Source organism: Aulonocara sp. 'chitande type north' Nkhata Bay, linkage group LG20, assembly GCF_057382095.1.
Source record: "Aulonocara sp. 'chitande type north' Nkhata Bay isolate Kocher_YH1m ecotype deep benthic linkage group LG20, A_spYH_male_GT1.1, whole genome shotgun sequence".
Lineage (NCBI taxonomy): Eukaryota > Metazoa > Chordata > Actinopteri > Cichliformes > Cichlidae > Aulonocara > Aulonocara sp. 'chitande type north' Nkhata Bay.
The window spans coordinates 33,775,156-33,794,987 of record NC_141363.1 but is presented as its reverse complement, the minus strand read 5'-3'; the positions used below and the strand labels follow the sequence as shown (position 1 = coordinate 33,794,987).

At 40.2% G+C, this 19,832-nt stretch overlaps 1 protein-coding gene across 1 annotated transcript; it reads right to left on the bottom strand.

Moving 5' to 3' along the window:
- Window positions 1–5,515: 5,515 nt before the first annotated feature.
- On the bottom strand, window positions 5,516–17,085 carry LOC147306064 (rho-related GTP-binding protein Rho6-like). Its single transcript, XM_086277570.1, has 5 exons — window positions 16,826–17,085; window positions 16,321–16,408; window positions 8,892–9,001; window positions 8,664–8,798; window positions 5,516–8,536 (listed from the first exon to the last, which is right to left on the bottom strand). The coding sequence occupies exons 1-5, from the start codon at window positions 16,943–16,945 to the stop codon at window positions 8,291–8,293; spliced, it is 699 nt and encodes a 232-aa protein (XP_086133696.1). The 5' UTR covers window positions 16,946–17,085; the 3' UTR covers window positions 5,516–8,290.
- Window positions 17,086–19,832: the final 2,747 nt, after the last annotated feature.

Below are 19,832 nucleotides of genomic sequence, written 5' to 3'. Positions count from 1 at the left end.
TACGCATATACAAATGCACACTGGTTTTCTTCATCTTGACTACACCATGTTTGCCATCAGGAGCTTGACTTCTGTACAACAGCCCCACTGAGCACTGCACAGAGTAAAGATTCAGCACAACAGATGAACCTAAAAAAAACAAATCCACTCTCTATTATTTTCCTAACGAGCAGCAGTTTTGTTTTTGACGCTTCTGCTGTAAAGAGGCAGAGGAGACGAGCAGTGACAAGAGGTGGGAAGATGAAGAGATGAAGAGACGTGACATGAGATGAATAAATGCCTGCACAAGAAACAGATGAAGGGCAGAGACGATGAGAATGTGAAGAATTACAGTAACTGGAAAACAATTACCCTTTTTGGATATTTCTATGACCAAAAGTCTTTAAAAAATGTGTGTTTTACAACCACTTAATCATTCTTTAAGTGAGGAAGGTGAATTGCTTTCGACCAGCATTGTGTAACGTTGACTGTTACTCAGTTCTAATCACAAGCAGCTGATGATTGATGATGGTTAAAGTTAGGCTTTGATTGAGAAAGGAATCAATACCAGAGTAGTGACACTGTTCAGGCCATTGTTTTACGATCTGACATTGAAATAGCTCTGCCGATCAGTGATTATTATCACTTTTGAAGCCCTGGAAACAGGCTTCTGTCACATGATTGGATGAAACATCATCTCGTATATTTCTCCCAACTCCTAACTAAAGTCAACCCCCATCCCAGGCACCTCATGTGCCCCAGCCTCAGCTCCCTTCCCCCCATATTCCCCAATGCCAGACGCAGTTGTCTAATTAAAGTGCTAGAAGAGCATTCACTCATGACATGCCCTAAGGGTGTGCCAAACGGGGCATGTATGCAGGAAGAGGGATAGAACTGGTGAAGGTGAGCAGCATCAGTGAAAGGGTTATATAAAGGGGGAGTGCAAAGGACATAGCAGGGAGGTTATTTACCCCAAGCAGGGACACAATAAGTCTTATCATTCCAGCAGATGAGTTGAGTGCTGTCAGTGTGAACCTCGCTCACCTTTCTGCTCTTGGGAAGCAGAGCAGACACGCTAAACTGCTTAGTATACACAGCACACCCTGACACACATTCATACACCAGTTCACATGTGCATGATTACGCATGGCTGCCCGAAGCTGCAGATAATTTGCCCACAGATACACATACGAACTTAAAATTGCCCCATATGGGTATAATTGATAGTGCCCCAATGACATCTATCCCATATTTATCGAGCGCTGTATTTGATTTTCAGTTTGTTGTGCACTGCATGTAAATGCTAAAACAGCGTAATGTGGTTAATATGAAAAAGAATGAATCCTCAGGGTTTAAGGCTACAGAGGCTGTGCTGCGTGCTGTCTAGTGATGTTTGTATGCCTCATTAAATAGCCAGAAGCTCACTGACAAACAGGCCGAGAGCTGCGTGAAGCCATCACATCAGAACAGCTCTGGACTCAAAAATCAGACACACAGAGATGGACTGATTGCATGAAGCATTACAAAGTCCTGCACAATCAGAAAAAAATCCGCTCTGATTTTTCTCATGTTTGCAGCTGTGCCAGGACTGCTAGTTTGTTCTTTTATTCAGAGAAGAGATGACAGATATAAACATATATGTGATGGGAATTTGGAAGGCTCACAAACTGTGGTTGACAAAGGATAACCAAGATACTAAGTACTTGTTTTAAGTTCATTTCTGTTCTGGCAAATATATGTGTCTAGACCCAGGTGGTAGGCAAAGACTTATTTATCCCTGTGATCTGTTGATTTGTTAACTTTTGCTGCAAGTGGTTTTCATCTTCCCAAGTATCAAACTATTGCTTACAGTTCATGGATTATGCAGATATAGCAGTGTGCTAGTTTGAAACAGAGGGTCGCTCATGTAGGACAGTCGTTCCTCTGCTCCTCATCCAGCTGAGCCTTCGACTGCAACCCCATTTTCCATCCTGAGACAGGAATTACGAGACTGTCAGAGCAGCTGTGGCAAAGCTCACTGCACAGAGAGAACGTAACCTACATGTCAGTGTGCAGATAGCTCATCAGCAATCAGACAGCATAGCTTTGCCAACCCATATTCTCTCCTCAGCTTCCTTTTCTGCTGCTGCTGTGCAAGATGTATGCAATAGTTTGTGTGTGTGTGTGTGAACCTGCAACACGTGTGTGTTTCGTGTGGGTCTGCACTGCCATGTCTGATAGATGATGTGCTTGTGTAGTAATGAGACGCTCTGCACAAGCGACCATTTTCTCCAGCTCCTCAAGAGGGTTTCAGATGGCAGCGCTCTTCCCTCAGTCATCCTCCCTCTGGATCCCGATCCCGGTCCTAGGCAGTCTCACCGTCTGTGCTGCAGGCTCCTATCCATCATGAGAGGAAGGGACAAATGTCTAGACTGCACAGATCACTTGCTGCTGACCTGTTCATTAGTTTACATCAAATATGTCAGTGCCACATGTGCCTCTTCTGGGCTGCACAAATCTGTTTTCCAAGCAGGGATTGTTTTTCAGAAGCTGGCATAGAAGATGGAGTTAATTTGATCAATAAATCAGCTTTTTTTTTTTTTGCTTTTATCCACTGCCAAGTAAAAAGAAATTAAAACTTCAATATCCTGGGACTAGAGTAGCTTTGCATGAGCCCTACCGAAAATATTTGTTTTTCTACTTTAAACAACTTCTCAGTTCATCTTTTATCTAAAGCGTAGACTGTATTATATTAATGATGGACACAACCACCATACCTTCGTCATCGGATTTTAAAGTTTCAGTTTTAGTATTTAGATTTCTATCATTTTGGGGTTTTTTGGAGCCAAAAGTTATCATTTGCAGAGCGTTGAACACAAAATTGTAAGATAAGACTATAGCGAGCTTGGAGCCAGTTTCAAGTGGCCATTAGATGAACTGCAGTTTATGGAAACTATGTCGCCTTTTGTTGAGAGTCTACAGAGTCTGTGATCCTTTCCCTTGAAATCCCGTTCTATAAAAACTTATTTCTCTCTGATTGGTCACCTTCTGGAAGCCTACTAAGGTACAGCTGCACCACATGTCTTCATGGTAAAGTTTTTGCTCACATGGGTTATTTCACATTATTTACGCCATTATATCTAAAATTTTTACATTAATATACAAGCTACAACGTTCATATTTTATGTGTCAACTGAGCACGACTCAACAGATAATCAACTATAAGTCCTTTCTATGTGTTTACAACAAATGCTTTATATCTGTTACTATATAGCTTTTATATGGCTTTATTTCTAGTCTAGCTTCATATTTCACAGTCAGACATGAAAGTATGATCAAAGTTATACACAAGATTCCCTGTAGGTCTATTCACATACTTGTTCAATTATCATTTTAATGGCAGTCTGCAGTATAACCAGCTCAGGAGTTACATTTCGCAATCCACAAAGGTGCAGTATTTGTCAAAAGACCACATGCCTGCCGTGACTGTGATCTTAAAGAATAATCATGCCTTCGAGCAACCTGCCATGGATGACAGGCTGAGTACGCTTTTGTCAGACCGTTATCTGATTTGCGGAGAGATGTAATGTACATGGGCAAATTTTTTGATAAATGTGCTGAAGAAAAACAGAGACAGAAACTGTAGGGAAAGATAAGAGAAGGGAGTGTCGTAGGGAGACAGGCTGGCTGGCAGCCCTGTTTATCCAAAAGATGATCAGACCGCTATTCCATTTCTTGTTGTAGAAAATCAATGTTGGAGGAGCCAAGAGATGAAATTTATCTGAAGCTGCCGGTGCAGAGAATATTCCCACAATTGCCTTGACTGTACTGGATAAGTTAATGCTGTATCCTGTGTGTGATAGCTCAGGCATTGCAAACATTCAGACCTTTCATCCATGTCCTATCATCAGTGGGAGAGCAGGACGCAGCCAAGGAGATTCTGATAAGGGCCAATATCAGCCGGGCGAAAGACAAAGCAAATTTAGAGGTGGAGGTCACGGAGGATGGTTTGTGTAAACAAGGAAAGGCAAAAGAAATGGAAACCACTGAAATAGCAGGGGGCTAATTTATTTAAGAAATGACTCCATTTAAAAAAGTTTAACCTTATAGCAGAAACACCACAGCATCATGCTAGCAAATAGGTTCAAGCTTATCCTGGTTATTTGCTTCCTAAGAGACCATTTACTCATTACTAAATAAAAAGTGGCAAAGCTTAAGATTTTTCAGCTAACTGAATAGATGTTCTCTTGCTAGCTTGTTAATACAGACTGTGGTCAAAACAAAACGTGACAGTCGTTTATTTACGTTTATTTAGCCTATCTGTGTTTCCAGTTCCCCACTATCCCCCAGTTCAATATGCAGTTAACGCATTAAAACTCCTGTTGTGCTGAAGGTAAAGAGCTGTTTTAGGTTTAAACACTGCATGTGTTATCAAGTTGTTGTTGTTGTTTTAAGGCTTGAAAACATATAATCTATAATCACAAAACCCCCACACCACCCAGTTGACCTCAAGGAGTGGTTCTCTGTGTTTAGGCTTATTATTCATGGCCTGTGCTGGGGAACAGAAGACCTCTAGTGGCTTTCTACAACAGCCAGTGTCATCAGCGCATATAGAGTTGTTTTTTAGGTTCGCATTAAGTGCTACAGACTTGCTAACATGGTTACCTGTGCACCTAGGAGCGATCTTAAAATCGGGTACATTTCAGGTATATAAAAAAAAAGATTAACCACCCTCCCCGTTTCCATGTTGTTTATTTTAAATTCTGACTGATCTGAATGTTGCCATAGAGTGAGCAACATTTTTCCAGTCTTCTGTTGTGTTGGTTTGGTGAACAAGACGGCAATTGCGTCCTCAGTTTCCTATTTTTGGCTGAGAGGATCAACACATGGTGTGGTCTTCTGCAAGGTTTTTGTGTGTTGTGCGATCAGAGATGCTTTTCTGCATACATACTTGTCACTTAAATCACCTTTCTTTATCACGATTGTGGTACTTGCAGCACTGGACATGTGTGTTTTTAAGCGTGTGCACATGTTTCATCAGTACGTCCAGAGCCTTGTTTAGACTTGATCATTTTTGTCCACAAATCTTTTTAAATGCAGCCTTGCCATTGGTACTATTTGTAAGGCTTTTCATTCAAGCATAGTGTTATTTGTAATGCCGCATTTCTTTGTGATGACTGTGAAGTAGGCCATTGTGTCCTCGATCAAGAAAGTAAGAGTGAGTGATATTAAAGGTTATCTTTAAGACAAAATAGACAATGTGCTGCCAAGCTATCAGTCTTGGAATTTGATTAGTGTACCCAAATAATCATTTGCTCCTGCTAAACAAAACCTTGAAAAGTGCAGTGTGATGTACTTTGACCAAAGTAGAGAGATATAGCGGGGAGTCAGTCAGGGTGGGTGTGGATTTCTTTATAATCACTGGTCAGTACATATGGCTGTCCAAGAAGGATCCTTCAGCTCTTCAGCTGCTCTTGCTCCTGTTAAAGAGCTTTTGTGAAGTTTTCATTTAAATGAGATGAAATGTCCAAGGTCAGAGTGCACCAACAGATTTGTGATATCAGGTTGCATAAAGAAAACTGACTTAATACAGCCAACAAAGTTTCACCTTTAATAAGCTTAACACAGAAACACAGACTTAAAATAAACTTCAGACATATTTATTAAGTAAAAGACTTAGAAGTTAGTGTATGGCATTAACAAGTACAGAACTCAAGTCAATAATTTAAGCAATAATTGGCAACTTCACATGAACATTTAGTTTTGCTTCACTGATATTCTTTGGGGAATTTCTAAAAGGATATATACAAAAAAAAAAAAAAAAACCAGAGAGAGAGACTTAAATAATGGCTGTACATTAGACAAATGCAACTTAAGGGTGACATGATGTTCCAGGCAGGACTGAGGAGTGAAAAAAATGACTGCAGTAGTGTTACAAAGACAAGTTTTAGACAACACGTGACGGCTCGGGACATCCCCAACAGTCCGCTGCTCCGATATGTGCAGCCATCACCTTTGCTGTTCCTTCTGTCTAAATGCTACAAATAAAAAGGTCAGGCGCCTTCTCTGAGAGATCCCTCCCTCCTCCTCTCCGAGAAACAGGAACTGCCCCTGCTCACACTGTTGCTAGGCAACACGTTAAATTCCAGTGATCCGCGCATTGCCGGGCTTCTCGGCGCAGACCTACAAATCATCAAGTCCTCCATTAGCCGAGCTGTCAACAGCAGCTAATGCCAGAAGACTCCGGTGAATACAAGAACAACATCATCAGCTACAAAAACACCCGTGACAGCCACAACAAAGCATCCACCGGGGGGGAAAAGGCCGGATTAGGATGAAAATGTATATATATATATATATATCCAAATATATCTAATGCATAAAAAAAGAAATGAGGAAGAAAAAAGTCAGGAGCAGCCTGTTCCTCTCTCAAGGAAACTTAGTTAAGAATTGAGCTTGGAGAAACTTCTCCATATTACAAATCAGTCTGTTAACAGCTTTTGGGACAAACTACTGCTTAACTTCCCCATCAAAATGGCATTTGACAACCTCCCTTGTCCCTTAATGATGACTTTTAGCACCTCAGTATATATCAATAAAGCCAGGGTTTGACAACCTTTAGAGCAGTTTCTGGGTTCTTCCGAGCATAGCTGCATAGGCAGAGATCACCCTCACTAACTTCTGATGCACACCCGGTCATTTTATTCTATAAGCAGGCAGATTTAAAGAGTTAAAGAGCGGATACTGTACCAGAAAGTTCATGAAGCTGGAAAATGTTTTATGGTTGAAGCACCAGACAAGCAATCTTCAAGTGTCTCTTAATACTTGAAGATTGGTAGCTAATCAATGCAAGGCTTGATTAGCTACCACTAGCATGGATGTAAAAAAAGAGAAGACTCATTTGCTGTCATAAGAAAAGGAAAAGGTTTAGGCTTCTTCTTTTGGGAGTTATCCTAATGTTCCACACACTTATACAATTTTGGGCCCATTGAGAATGAACATTAGCCACCTTTCCAGCTTAGAAATTATAATGGAGGTTTCATTATTGAAATTGTAGGCCTGTGTCAAGATTTTTGTAAAGAAGGAGAAAAGTATGACCCAATTTTGGTCTTCCTTTTTTAACAGTCCATTGTCCATCAGGCAATTTTCTGTTGGTAAAATTGCTAATCAGTTTCATACCCCTTAAAATCAGCCCCTGGAGTTCATGAACCCTGATAAGCACGTTTATGGCTCCTAAGCCTCCCAGGACTACTTGTCATTAAACGTCTAGCAGGAGAGGGATTTGAAAAGAAAGATTTCTTTTGGTACACTAAAATACATCTATCGAGTTTGTGTTGTGTAAAAGGACATCTTTGTGTAATTGATGAAGGCCCAGCAAGAACAACTTCATTTTTATGCTGGAACATGTATAAAAACCGATATCCATTAAGCAGGGTAAGATGATTCATCAGTGCCATAATAAAGGCCTGTGGTTAGTAACACTGAACAAAAGACTGCCGTGGTGGGTGATGATGGGTAATGGCAGAGAATCCACAAAGACATGCACGTGTTTGTTTATTTGTTTTTAAGCACAGCACGTCCAACCCGTGACTGTTTTGCAGATCATGTGAGTGCTGAGTCACATTGTGCTCCTTCAGACGAGCTCTCGGTTTGTCCTCCCGCTGCCTTTGCAAATGAGCGCTCTGCTCGCCAAACCCCTCCTCTCTCTCCCCACCTTTTCTCCACTGTCAGCTTTAATTTCCAACCGATATACCAAGAGGGGTCAGCTGGGAGAGGAATTTCTCCAAGGCCTGCCATTTTCAATCCCCCGCACCGTATTTCTGTTGATACCAATTCCTGTCAGATGTCAGATTTTACATTTAATCTCGTCACTCAGCCCATACGGTGACCTCAGACAGACATTCAAACAAAGATGGATGGGAAAGGGCACTGCCTTCAGAATTTTAAATGCAGTCAGATGTAATAGTTACAAACCCTTCCTTTGGTAAAGAGGCAGTAGTGACCTTATTCAAGACGATTCACAGCACCTTAAAGCGCCTGTTATGCTCTGCTAGCACATGGTTTAATTGAACATCAAACATAATTCTCTCTCTCTGCAGATATTGTGATGCTGGTGGCAAGTCATGATCAAAACTTCAGCACTGGAGTTGAATATAGAAAGTGATTTTTCTGGAAGCGGTTGACAGGAGTTTGCAGGAGGAAGCTGCAAAGGAGAGAGAGGCTTTGTAAAAATCCACATAATTGCTCTCTTTCCCTTGCACACCAGGCACCCCCGCTGAGCCAGCAACAGTCTCGTTCGTTTGTCCTTTTGCCACATTTATCTTAGTAGTATTCACATGATGGAGCAGCTCTTGGACTTGTCCTTGCTGAAGGTGGAGGAGAGGAGTTCCGTCTTGCTGGGCAGGTGTAGGAGTCTCTTGGAGAGGCGCCGGACTGGGCTGGGCTTATTGGTGGGTTGGAGTTTGTTCATGCAGGCCAGAGCCGCGGTACGGAAAACACTGTGGATGCTCTTCTCTGATGTGAAAGCTGAGCACTCCAAGTAAGCCTCGGCTCCAAGCTGCTTGGCTAATGATGAACCCTATAAAATTGAAGGAAGAGATGAGTCTGGGTCGGAGGAAATCAAAGACAAAGGAGGGGCTTGTAGACAGGATGGAGACAGAAGCTTAAGCAGATACTAAGGAGCAAAAAGTTGATGAGGAACAAACCTGTTCGTGGGAGATTGGAGCCTGTTTCTGATTGGACAGCTCCATGCGGGTGCACACGTCTGTGCGCAGGTCCGTCTTGCAGCCTACTAGCAGGATCCGAGTGCTGGGGCAGAAGTCCTGGATTTCTGCTTTCCACTGCAAATAAAGGAAACAGGTTTAACTGGGCAAGAATAGACATGAGGGATGGCAGACAACTGATCAATGAGGGCAAACTGCAGGGATACATACCTTCTTGAGTGCACCGTCTACTGTGTCCGGTCGGCTGATGTCAAAGCATAAGAGGACTGCATCTGAGTCGCTGTAGCAGAGAGGCCTGACATTGTCGTAGTACGGAGAACCTAACGAGACAGAGAATTGACAAAATGAGACCATAATTTTCTAAATATGCAATTTAGGAAGCTAGAGATTTAGGATTCCGAGCTTCTCCATTCATTTAGTTTGGTTTTTGCGTCTCGTGATCCATTCTGCTGTCTCTTTAGACCAGTCACTCCCGCCTGCACTGCTTTTCCTGCCTGCTGCATCACCTGGGACATGTTCACTCTGACAAATGTGTGCACCCCACTGTCTTAAAAAGGCATTGCACACAATGGATCAGCTGCCACAGGTGCAAAGAATGGGTAGCATGCATAAGATGGTGTTCTAATACACCACAGTTTTCATTTTTAATAAATGTTTTGCTTGTTTTAGGGGCTTTGCTCACCTTTACTAATTTTTCCACACAGTGTATACACCCATTCCTCTGCTAGTTATATGTCAGACTGGCAGTTTATGTCACATCTATGCAACATTGTGGTCCTGATTCTGATTTCTTTTTAGTCATTCAAAGCCTGAACAACGAATTAATGGCAAGAAAATGCAATTTTAAAAAATGAGTGTTTATTGAACCTTCTGACAATAGTTTAGATTAATTAAATATTAATTTGAGCATATGAGTTTTAATTTGTATCATATTTGCTACATCTCACAATTTTTATTTATTGTTGAATTTACTGTTGATTTAATGTTGAAGTTTTTTTTTTGATGATGATGTAAAAGTCTCAAAAACACACAAAATCTCATGTAGCAAATATGACACATTAGTCGTTACGGGGTTAAATTTGCCTGTACTTTGACTTTATCACTGCCTGGACTGTGTGCTTTGTCTGCCTGCCTGGACTTTCCATCCTTGAACCTATTTTTGTAAGTAAAGCTTTTACTTTTTTATTTCTATAACCTGCTTCTTGTGTCGTGCTCTTCGGTCCTAAGAACTCAACCCTCCACAGTCGGCCACTCGGCACGAAACAACATCTCTGAAAACTGAAAGCTTTTTTTCAATTTTGTTAGCCAGCAAAAACAAAAATATGACTGCTCTTTCTACGGTGTGCCAGCTGACAGTATTATAATGTTCCATCACAGTCATCCTACTCACATTAACACAGTACAAACACAAACAGACACATACACCCCTGCCAAGCTCATGAGAGTTTCACAAAGCCTGGAGCCTTCCCACTGATGGGAAATTTTCCAGAAAAGTCCACTAACTCAGTGAGTCAGACAGTGCAACTATCTTTCAATGATTCAATAGAAAACTTTTCATACCAGAGTTTTGAATGATAAAATAGAAACCCTGGTTAAATGTTCAGGTAGACTCTTTACATATTTGTTCTCTAATAAAGACATACACACTGGTGGCTGTGGAGCTCATTTGAGTACAGTAAAGTCACTCTTATGTTCAAGAAAGCAGTTTGAGATGATCTAAGCTTTGTGACATGAGTGCACTGTGGTCATAAAGGGATGGACATGGTCAGCAATAATACTTGGGTAAGCTGTGGCTTTTAAATAATGCTCACTTGGTACTAATGACCCCAAAGTATGCAAAGAAAATATTATCCACTAAACCGTAACAACAAACACTAAACAGCAGATGATAGGCAGGATTAATCCATGCTTTCATGATGCCAAATTATGACCCTGCCATCTGTGAGCTGCAGCAGATGCTAAGTTTGAACTTCAGCAGTTTGTCTTGACCATCTTGACGTCTTGCTGTCGTGTGATTGGCTGATTAGATATTTGCAACAAGCAGCTGAACATGTGTACCTAAAATAATGGCCTGTTAGTAAAATTAGTATATCTCTATATCACAATCAGAACCAGAATACTTTATTATTCCCTAATGAAAAAAAACATAAATTCTAATTTTAAATTCTAATTCTAAACATAAATTCTCGTGCAAGAGTTGGAAGGTTGTGGTTGGAAGGTATGTAACATTCTTGGGAAACACTTTTCTTTATCTTTGTAGTGAAGAATTCAAATAATCTCCATTCTGGATGAAAAGAGATGAAAGCAGCTAGCATGGTTCAACAATCTACAATGTCAGTGGGCTCTACTGTCAGACTGCTTTTCAGTCAAGCGCAGTAACTGTTGTTATCGCCACTCACTGAACTGCAACTGATAATCAAAGCTGCAAAAATGTATATGCGTCTTCTTCATTTTTCTGCAATGTTTGTTGTTCAAAACATTATTCAACAGCATCAAACACATTACTCTTGTCACGTCTGCATTGGCAGACGAGTGGAGGTTGAAAGTAGGACCCAAGCGTCAGATGCAGGTGAACTTTATTAAACCGGTAAGTGAAACAAACAAAAACAGAAGCTAAGGCTACGTCCGCACGTACACGGGTATTTTTGAAAATGGAGATTTTCTGTTTTCGTTTTAAAAAATAATCCCGTCCACACGTAAACGCAGAAATGAAGGAAAACGCTGCTAGGAACATGCCAAAGCAACAGGTGGCGATATATTCCTAACCGTGTAGAAATGTTGGCCAATCAGAAGTCTAGAAGCCTCGGTGGGAAATAGTAAACAAAGATGGGGCATAGAAGCAGATCCTAGTCGTATGTACTACAGCGGTGGTTAAAAAGGCCCAGCAGCGTCTCCACTTTCTGAGAGTGCTCAGGAGGAACAACCTGGAGGAGAGGCTGCTGGTGACATTTTACAGAGCCACCATAGAGAGCATCCTAACGTACGGCATAACAACATGGTATGCAGGGTGCTCAGCTGCAGACAGGAAAGTACTGCAGAGGGTCATCAACACAGCCCAGAAGATCACTGGCTGCTCTCTGCCCAGCCTGGAGGTCACTGCAAACTCTCGGTACCTCAGCAGAGCTGGCAATATCATCAAGGACCACTCTCACCCCAGCAACCAACTGTTTGAACTATTACCGTCAGGCCGACGGTACAGGTCACATAAAACCAGGACAAACAGATTCAGGGATAGCTTCTTTCCCAGAGCTATCACCGTAGTAAATAAGCACAAAAACAATTGAACCTATTCCATACCGTCACTGTCATTATATTATGCTGCTATTCATACTGTCATTATATTAATGCTGCTATCCTGTATATATTGTACATACTATTGTTTGAGTACTTACGATTGGTTTTTTTGTACTTTTTATATTTTACATTTATATTTATTATTGAAACTTGCACCAAGGGAGTGGCACTCCAATTTCGTTGTACTCTGTACAATGACAATAAAGGCTATTCTATTCTATTCTATTCTATTCTATGTGTGGAGGAACAGTAACTGTGTGTGTATATGTAAGCATTTAAACACTGCAGAGAGTACAATTAACAGTAACAGTATTGTAGAAATTCATTTCACCGAAACAATAACGTGGCGCACAGTGTGACGTCAAAAAAGGCGCACACCTTTGACGCTGCGTTCTCTTGTCCACACGTAAATGCAAAAACGGAGTTTTCAAAAATATCCACCCTGGCCGGAGTTTTTAAAAAACGCCGTTTACGTGTGGACGAAAGGTGCAAACGCATAGAAAAATCTGCGTTTTCAAAAATACCCGGGTACGTGTAGATGTAGCCTAAAAAACCTATACTGGGAGAAACTAACAAAACGCCGCCATGAAACGCAGAAATAACAGAATGAAGCAGAAAAAGAACACAGACGAACCAGCAACGCACCCAAGAAAACACAGGGCTTAAATACACACAGGGCAATCAGGGACCGTGAGACAGAAGGGAGACACGGCTGGGATTAATTGGACATAACATGACAAGGGGAAGCGAAACTTGAAACACTGACAAGAGAAACTGACCTTCAAAATAAAACAGGAAACACACCGACAACACTCTAAACACGCAAACTTAACACAGATTGGGGTGACAGAACATAGAAACTTGAAACGTGGAAAAGGAGAGCACAGAGGACACAAAACACTAGAGATGATCACAAACAACCCAAAATAAACAAAACCACAGAATATTAATAAACTTAAGCAGAAACACAGAGTCCACAGACTACAGACCATAACAACTCTCACACGGTGGTATTTGTATAGACAAATAAGATATAATATACAGATTTATGTTATGCTTTTAGGTGGATTGTTGCTGTCTTTTTTTAGCTAACTGCCTCCCAGCTACATCTAGTGTTTTTGCTAACCCAACCTAAACTACTGCTAGCTGAAGCCTTATATTCAACCTGCTACATAAGGAACTGTTATCCATCTTAATGTAACACTTTTAGTTGTCCAAATGCTTCTTTTAAATTTTTAAACAATTACTCCAAAACTTTACGCTGTATTTCACGATCCACAGTTTCAAATACTCAGCTCGATGGAAACCAGCAAAAACAATACGAATTTACATACACCTGCTGCAAAATAACATCAACTTTTATAGCACTGCTGTATAGTACCCACAATTTAATTATGATTATTTGCTTCACTATAGTCTTTTGTGGAGCAATCACTGTACTGAGAGGCTGTGTTGTCCACTTAAATCTCACTTAAAGGAGAGTAGTACCTTTAATACCTTTAGTATTAAAGGTTGATCTTCTGATTTCTTAGCCCTTGCAGATACCTTGACATCATTGCACATTTTTAAAATGTATTTGAAGGCTTTTTCCTCTATCAAACTTAAAGCCCTAACATATAAAAACCTCCTCCTGAGCATTGTATAACACCTTGTTTGTCCTAGTGAATTATGACATTAAGGAAGCATATTTAGCTTACAATTCCAAAAAAAGCAACTTTTTTTTATATCATTCTCAGGAAGTGCTAAAAACAGACTGACAGGATGTCCGCTTTCTATTGTCTTCCCTCTGCTACCTAATCACTCCGCACACACTAACACTAAAATGTAATTTCCTTCTCCTGTCCTCCGAGGTTAACTTCAAGCCTTCTGTGCTGATATAAGAGGTCATAATTATAGCAAAGATAGATTTTTCTATTAGTCCCCCAGCTGGACAAACAAACAATCATGTTATCTTGATGAGCTTTACAGTCAATAACTAAACGTTTTACAACAATATTACTGCCAAGAAGCAACCCTGTTCAAATGAACTCTTGGTTGGTTCAGCCCGTCTAAATTTTTGGACTTAAAGCTGCAAAGTAAGTCAACTTACACAATCTCTATCTTTCAGAGGGAATCAAAGCGGCCGTCACATAACTATCCAGGGTGATGTAAGGCTTGAGAAAGAGGAGGCAGACATATCTAAAGAGGACACAACTTCTAGCACCTACCACCTCCCACACATTAGCAGCCCCCTGCCTGGACACACAAACAAGACAAGCCAAACACACACACACGCACACAAAACCCTTTTAGCTGAGCAAACAGGAGCTGTTGCAACTGTCCGCTCTACTCTCACACAAAAAAGCAAATGGTGGGAGCTGCACTCATCTTTGTACACCAAGAGGACTATAAGACTGCCTTAATATAAATCAGAAATAAAACAGCCTTTCATATGCAAAGAAACTTAAGATGCACATAGAAATAGGGTAAAAATCTCTTTTTTTTCCTCCTTAGGCAGTGTCAGTAAATCTGAAATGATAATAATTAGTTTATAAGACATATCAAATTCTGTGGACACCGAATACCTTAAGACATCTCGAGGAACCAATTTGTGCTTCAGGAAGTTATAACACTCACTCTTCATTTCTCTACCGAACAGTTAGCTTGGTTAAATGTGAAAATATTGAAATCCATTATCAGAAAACGTCTTCTACATGTTTGAATAAAGACAACAGGAAAGCGGAATTAATAAGCAAAACAAAGAGAGATGGGAAGCTCGTGTTTATGTTTGTGCTCTAAATGTAAATCGGTCTTATGCAACGTTTCCTCTGGAAAGGGTGACTGTCCAGAAAGTTTTCACTTCGTGGGAGACAAACACACAAACCTACATTAGTTCAGTGCTGCTTTCAGTTACATAAGACCTCTTTTTTCAAAGCAGCACACACCATAAGGCAGTGAGGAGGTCATGCTTCTCTTTACTCTCAGTATCCCTCACTGGTGCCTTCTGTTCACAGCGACTGTACGCCGCACACACACGGTTACACGCATAGTAAAGAAAGGACGCGCACAAACACGCGCTCATCCACACTCGTGTGGACTTCCACCCCCTGCGTGGACGAGGCATCCCCCTCGCCCCCCTGTTAAACAACCCCACTGAAGGCCAACTGGCACCGCTCAACTTCCTCTGAACACAAAACCTCAGCCAGTGCTGTTATGAAATAAATCTGTAGTGCACCGGATGGCTTTGCTTATTGATCCTATTTACATAATTTCTATGTACATTCAAAGGTCAGCTGAAGTTAGCACATTAACCCAGAGGCACAAAGCACACGAAACATTTGGAACTAAAAAACAAAAAACAAAAGAAGAAACAACCGATTGTTTTCATGATACGTTATCTGCTGATTTCTTTTCTTTTCACAGAGGTTATGGCAACATCTGCTAAGACCTTGATTTGTTCAACCTACAAGCCCAGAAATCTTAACTTAAAAAAAAAAAATCACATTAAAAAAACTAGAAGCAGCAAATTCTGGTGTGTGCTTTATATTTAAGACCTAAATAATCAAATCTACTTTTGCTTTACTCTTTTGTGACATTGATAGCTTGACTTTGTCCACGTTGAGGCCAGAGGCCAGCAAATTCAGGCTTGAATGATCAGCTGAGTGTGCTGGAATTGAATCAGCTGCTAAACTGATTATTTACTTAAGGCCGTTTTCGAACACGAATGGTAAACACCACATTTTTTATTAGTCTAATATCTTTGTAAACTGCATATATGAAGGTTTTGGTCTGGTATTGAAACACACCAGGCTAGCTGGTATTGTTCTCAGTTTTTATGACAGATAATAAATGATTTAATGTTGAAATCACAAAAAAAGGATGTAAGGATCAAAAAGCAACAACCAGCAGATTTATTTTACGTGTCTACCAGCCATCAGGATTATTTATTCGTAATAACAGTTTCATAGTTTTTCAAACCGGCTCTCTTTTTAATCTAAATTTGGCTCATTAGGATTTCAGATTCAAAACTGGATGTTTGGCTCCAGATGTTCTTAAAGTAATCCAGGCAGGCTTGCGGCTCAGACCTGCCGATCACTGATCTCTCAGCAGATCTCACACCACTGAAAAGCTGCTTAACTGCATCAAAACAGGATTGACAGAATGTGAAGACTGAGTAAACAGCAACAAAACTGTAAGCCAAACAATACACGGGACGTGGTTCGATTCACCAACTCCAGGCTGGCTGAGTTTCCCAATAATGACCCTTTATCCCAGCAGTGAACCAAATTACCTTACTTTACTGCCCAACCTAAGCAGCAAAAGTTAAAATAACACTGAATTGAAGGTAGACAGAAGAGGAGCTCACCTGATGTGTCCCAAAGGCTGAGCTCCACACGCTGGTCTTCAAGCTCCAGACAGGCTGTGTAGTTCTCAAACACAGTAGGGACATAAGTCTGGAAACAATTAAAGAAAGAGATTTAAAAAAGACAAACACACACAGAAACAAGTAGATTTAATTAATCAGTCAGTGAGAAAAGAAATTACAACATATTCTCACATATTATTCTAGATTAAATTTTGCTTCTTTTTTTTTACATTTAAACAAAATCAACACATCAGTTCATGACTTGATGCTTAAATGTAAGCAGCATTATATATATGTATATGTGTGTGTGAGCTAAAAAAAAATCTCATTATTATAGCTTACACACTATTTATAATTATACCAATTATACCCCCCAAAAAATATGCAGAACAGAATCTACAACATCGTATAAATGAATGATAATGAGACATTTTTTAGGGATTTTTCCTCAGTATTGATCCTAAAACGACTGCAGACACATGAGACGTGTGCAGAAATCTCATACCTCTGGATAGCAGTCCTTCACCAAGACTTGTAACATCGCTGTTTTACCGCATTGGACGTCCCCAACCAGCACCAGCTTACACCTCCCTACAAACGGCTGTGTGAGTCTTCGCTCCTTCATGTTGGAATAAAACAGGGAGACCTTCAAAGGAAGCCCGAGTGCAAATGCGGGAAAGTTTGGTAAATCCTCTCGGACGCCGGGCACCGTACACGGTGTCCTCCTGCAGTGAGTGAGTGAGGCTGAGCAGCAGTCAGTGAAGGAGTCACTGCGGAACTTTATATTGTCGCGCCAACCAATGAGCGCTGCGCAGTGCGCGAGCCGCAGGAGGAGGGCCGTGCACGAGAGCTCATCTTCTAATAGGGTTGGAGGAGCAGCTTGTTCACCACGAGTATCCTTTTATTTAATAGTACAAACGAATGTTCTTCTGCTTTTATTTTGGACACTTTGTTTACTGTTTATGTGGGACAACAGAGGACACAGTAGACCAGGGATGTTAAACATAAGTCCGGAGAGCCAGAATGGGCCACCAATCAGGGTTTGATCCAAACCACTGGATGGCTTGGAAAATGTGAAAATTTTAAAAAAGGAGAGCATAATTTTTTTTAGTTTTTTTTTTTTGTTTTGTGTTTAAAAAAAAAAACATACAAAAAAGTGTAAAATGCTTCCCTGCCTGGCTAGACCAAAAAAATAAAAATAATAATAGATAAGCAGAACTTGAAAATTAACAAACCATGCAGTTAACAGGATTGACATAAATAATTTCATGGGCAAATATCTATGTGTAATTCGTGTAAAAGTATCTACGATGAGCATAAATAATGTCACAGTACAGTCACAGTTTTTTCTTGTCAGACTCTCAAAATGTGGGACACATTTTGTAAGATAAGGTTTACTTTATATATCCCAAAAGCAGGCGTTAGAGCAGCCAAAACATTTTTTAAAAAATGGCATAAAGCAGAATACATAGTAAAAACAAAAACAAAAAAAAGATTAAAGATGAAATAAAATGCATTTTAAAAAGCAAAACCATTAAATATATATATTAAGGGGTGAAAAAGAATAAGAAGTAGTGTTTCATTCCAAGTGGGACACCTGGTCACACTTATAAATATCATCAGATTCTTGGTAAATATATATATAGTTCTTTTCTACTCTAACTGTGCACTCAACGCACCTATCACAGCTTGCCTCATTCACCCATTAACACTAGCACTTTTTTCTATGCTCTTTCTATCTAACATTCACACACATTCATATGTCAATAGATGCATCGGAGAGCAACTTGGGTTTATTTAGCATGCACACTGGAACAGACCACCTGAGCTACAGCCACCCCAAAAAGCTTATTCACAGCTCCGTTTGCCTGTTTGATTCTGAAACATTGATGGCTTTCCCAACTGCCTCTTTAGATTCAATGATACTTATCAAGCTTATGTGCTCATGGCTTTTTTAAAAAAAAACTATTTTAAAAATGTTTTCTAAAGGCTCAAAATACTCCAAACTGTGTTTTAGTCATTTTCATGCCTCTTGAAGTCAATATCAAGCATCCAACAGTGGATTTTGGAACTTTAAGTCAGGATAACAAATACAGTGTATAACTCATGACATGCAGTTAAACCTCAGAACTGAAAATATTTGCATTGGAGTTCTAAATTTTCTACTATTTCTTGTTAAAGGCTATTGGAGACTTTTCACAGAAGCATTATAAAATGTTAAAGAAGTCTGATGGGAGCAGAAAGAAACAAAAAGCCCCTCTGTGGCCAAATGACCTCTAAAGTTCACTAATTATTTCAGATATGATTTATTTAACCTGTTAAAACAAAGATTAAAAATTTCTATTTTAAAGCAGGTTTATGTGCAAAGTTACTTCTGGGCACGCAGGTGAATTTAGGTTATAGGGGCATCCAGCAGTTAATCCAGATGTTTTTGTGCCCAGCCAATCCAGTATTTCTAGAAATAAACAGATTAAAGACAGTATTATACGGTGAGCTCTGCTAAGCAGATTTTTATTACCTTTGGGCAAACCCAGGCAAGCTATTTCCCCCTTTTCCTGGTTATTGTTAAAAGTAAACAGCTCCATGACTCATGGTTAACAGACAGAAATGAGAGTGGTATCTATTTGGTCACCAAATTCCCAAATTAACAGGGCAAATAAGTGTCAGCAGTGCTAAATTATGGTATCTCTTTAAGTAAACACAAAACCCTTCCAGTGACAGTAAATCCACAAGTTTAAGGGGATTTTCATTGTCTTTTGTTTTCTTCCTGGAAAACTTCATGCATCTCTGGCTATGACTCTAATTTTGTTCACAGCTGATAAAAACTGATACTCGTAGGGAAATATTTGCCAACTTTGCTGGAAAATGTGATTCATGTAAATCAACTGCTGTGCAAATTCCTCTTCTGTCAGGCGGTTTTTGTAGGTGCATCCAGGAGTCATCAAAAGCACCTCATCTGTTATACGAGTGGTGTCAGTGAGGGTTTTGTGTGCAGTGTAACAACAAAGTCAGCAATGAGCGCAAGAAAAGACCAGAGAAAATAAAGCATACCCATACACATACACAAGTTTTATTCTCCCCCTTAAACCTTGCCATACCTAAGGTCAAAGGTCATTTTGTCATGAAAAGGCTCAACTAAAATGGTTCAAAGTGTAGGATCACATACAAATAAAGCTACTCTGAATCTGGTGATGTATACGTAGCCTGAAAGACTCTGTTAATTGAATTCATGTGTCACAGTCATGTAAGGATGCAGTTATTTTCACACAAAACATATGAGTGACTGCATGTGTGCACGTGTTTGTGTAACATACAGTGTGCAGCATACAGGGCAAAGTGCTGCCTGCTAAATCAAACAAATGACAGTTGGTTTCATCAGTCTGGACAAAAACAGATAATTCGAGAGTGTCAGCTGTGTGGCAGAGAGGAAATGGAGCATGGTGCGGTGTGCACAACATAAATGCAGAGGGCTTTTTACGAGAATAATGTAATGTGAGAAACTTTGAATGGAC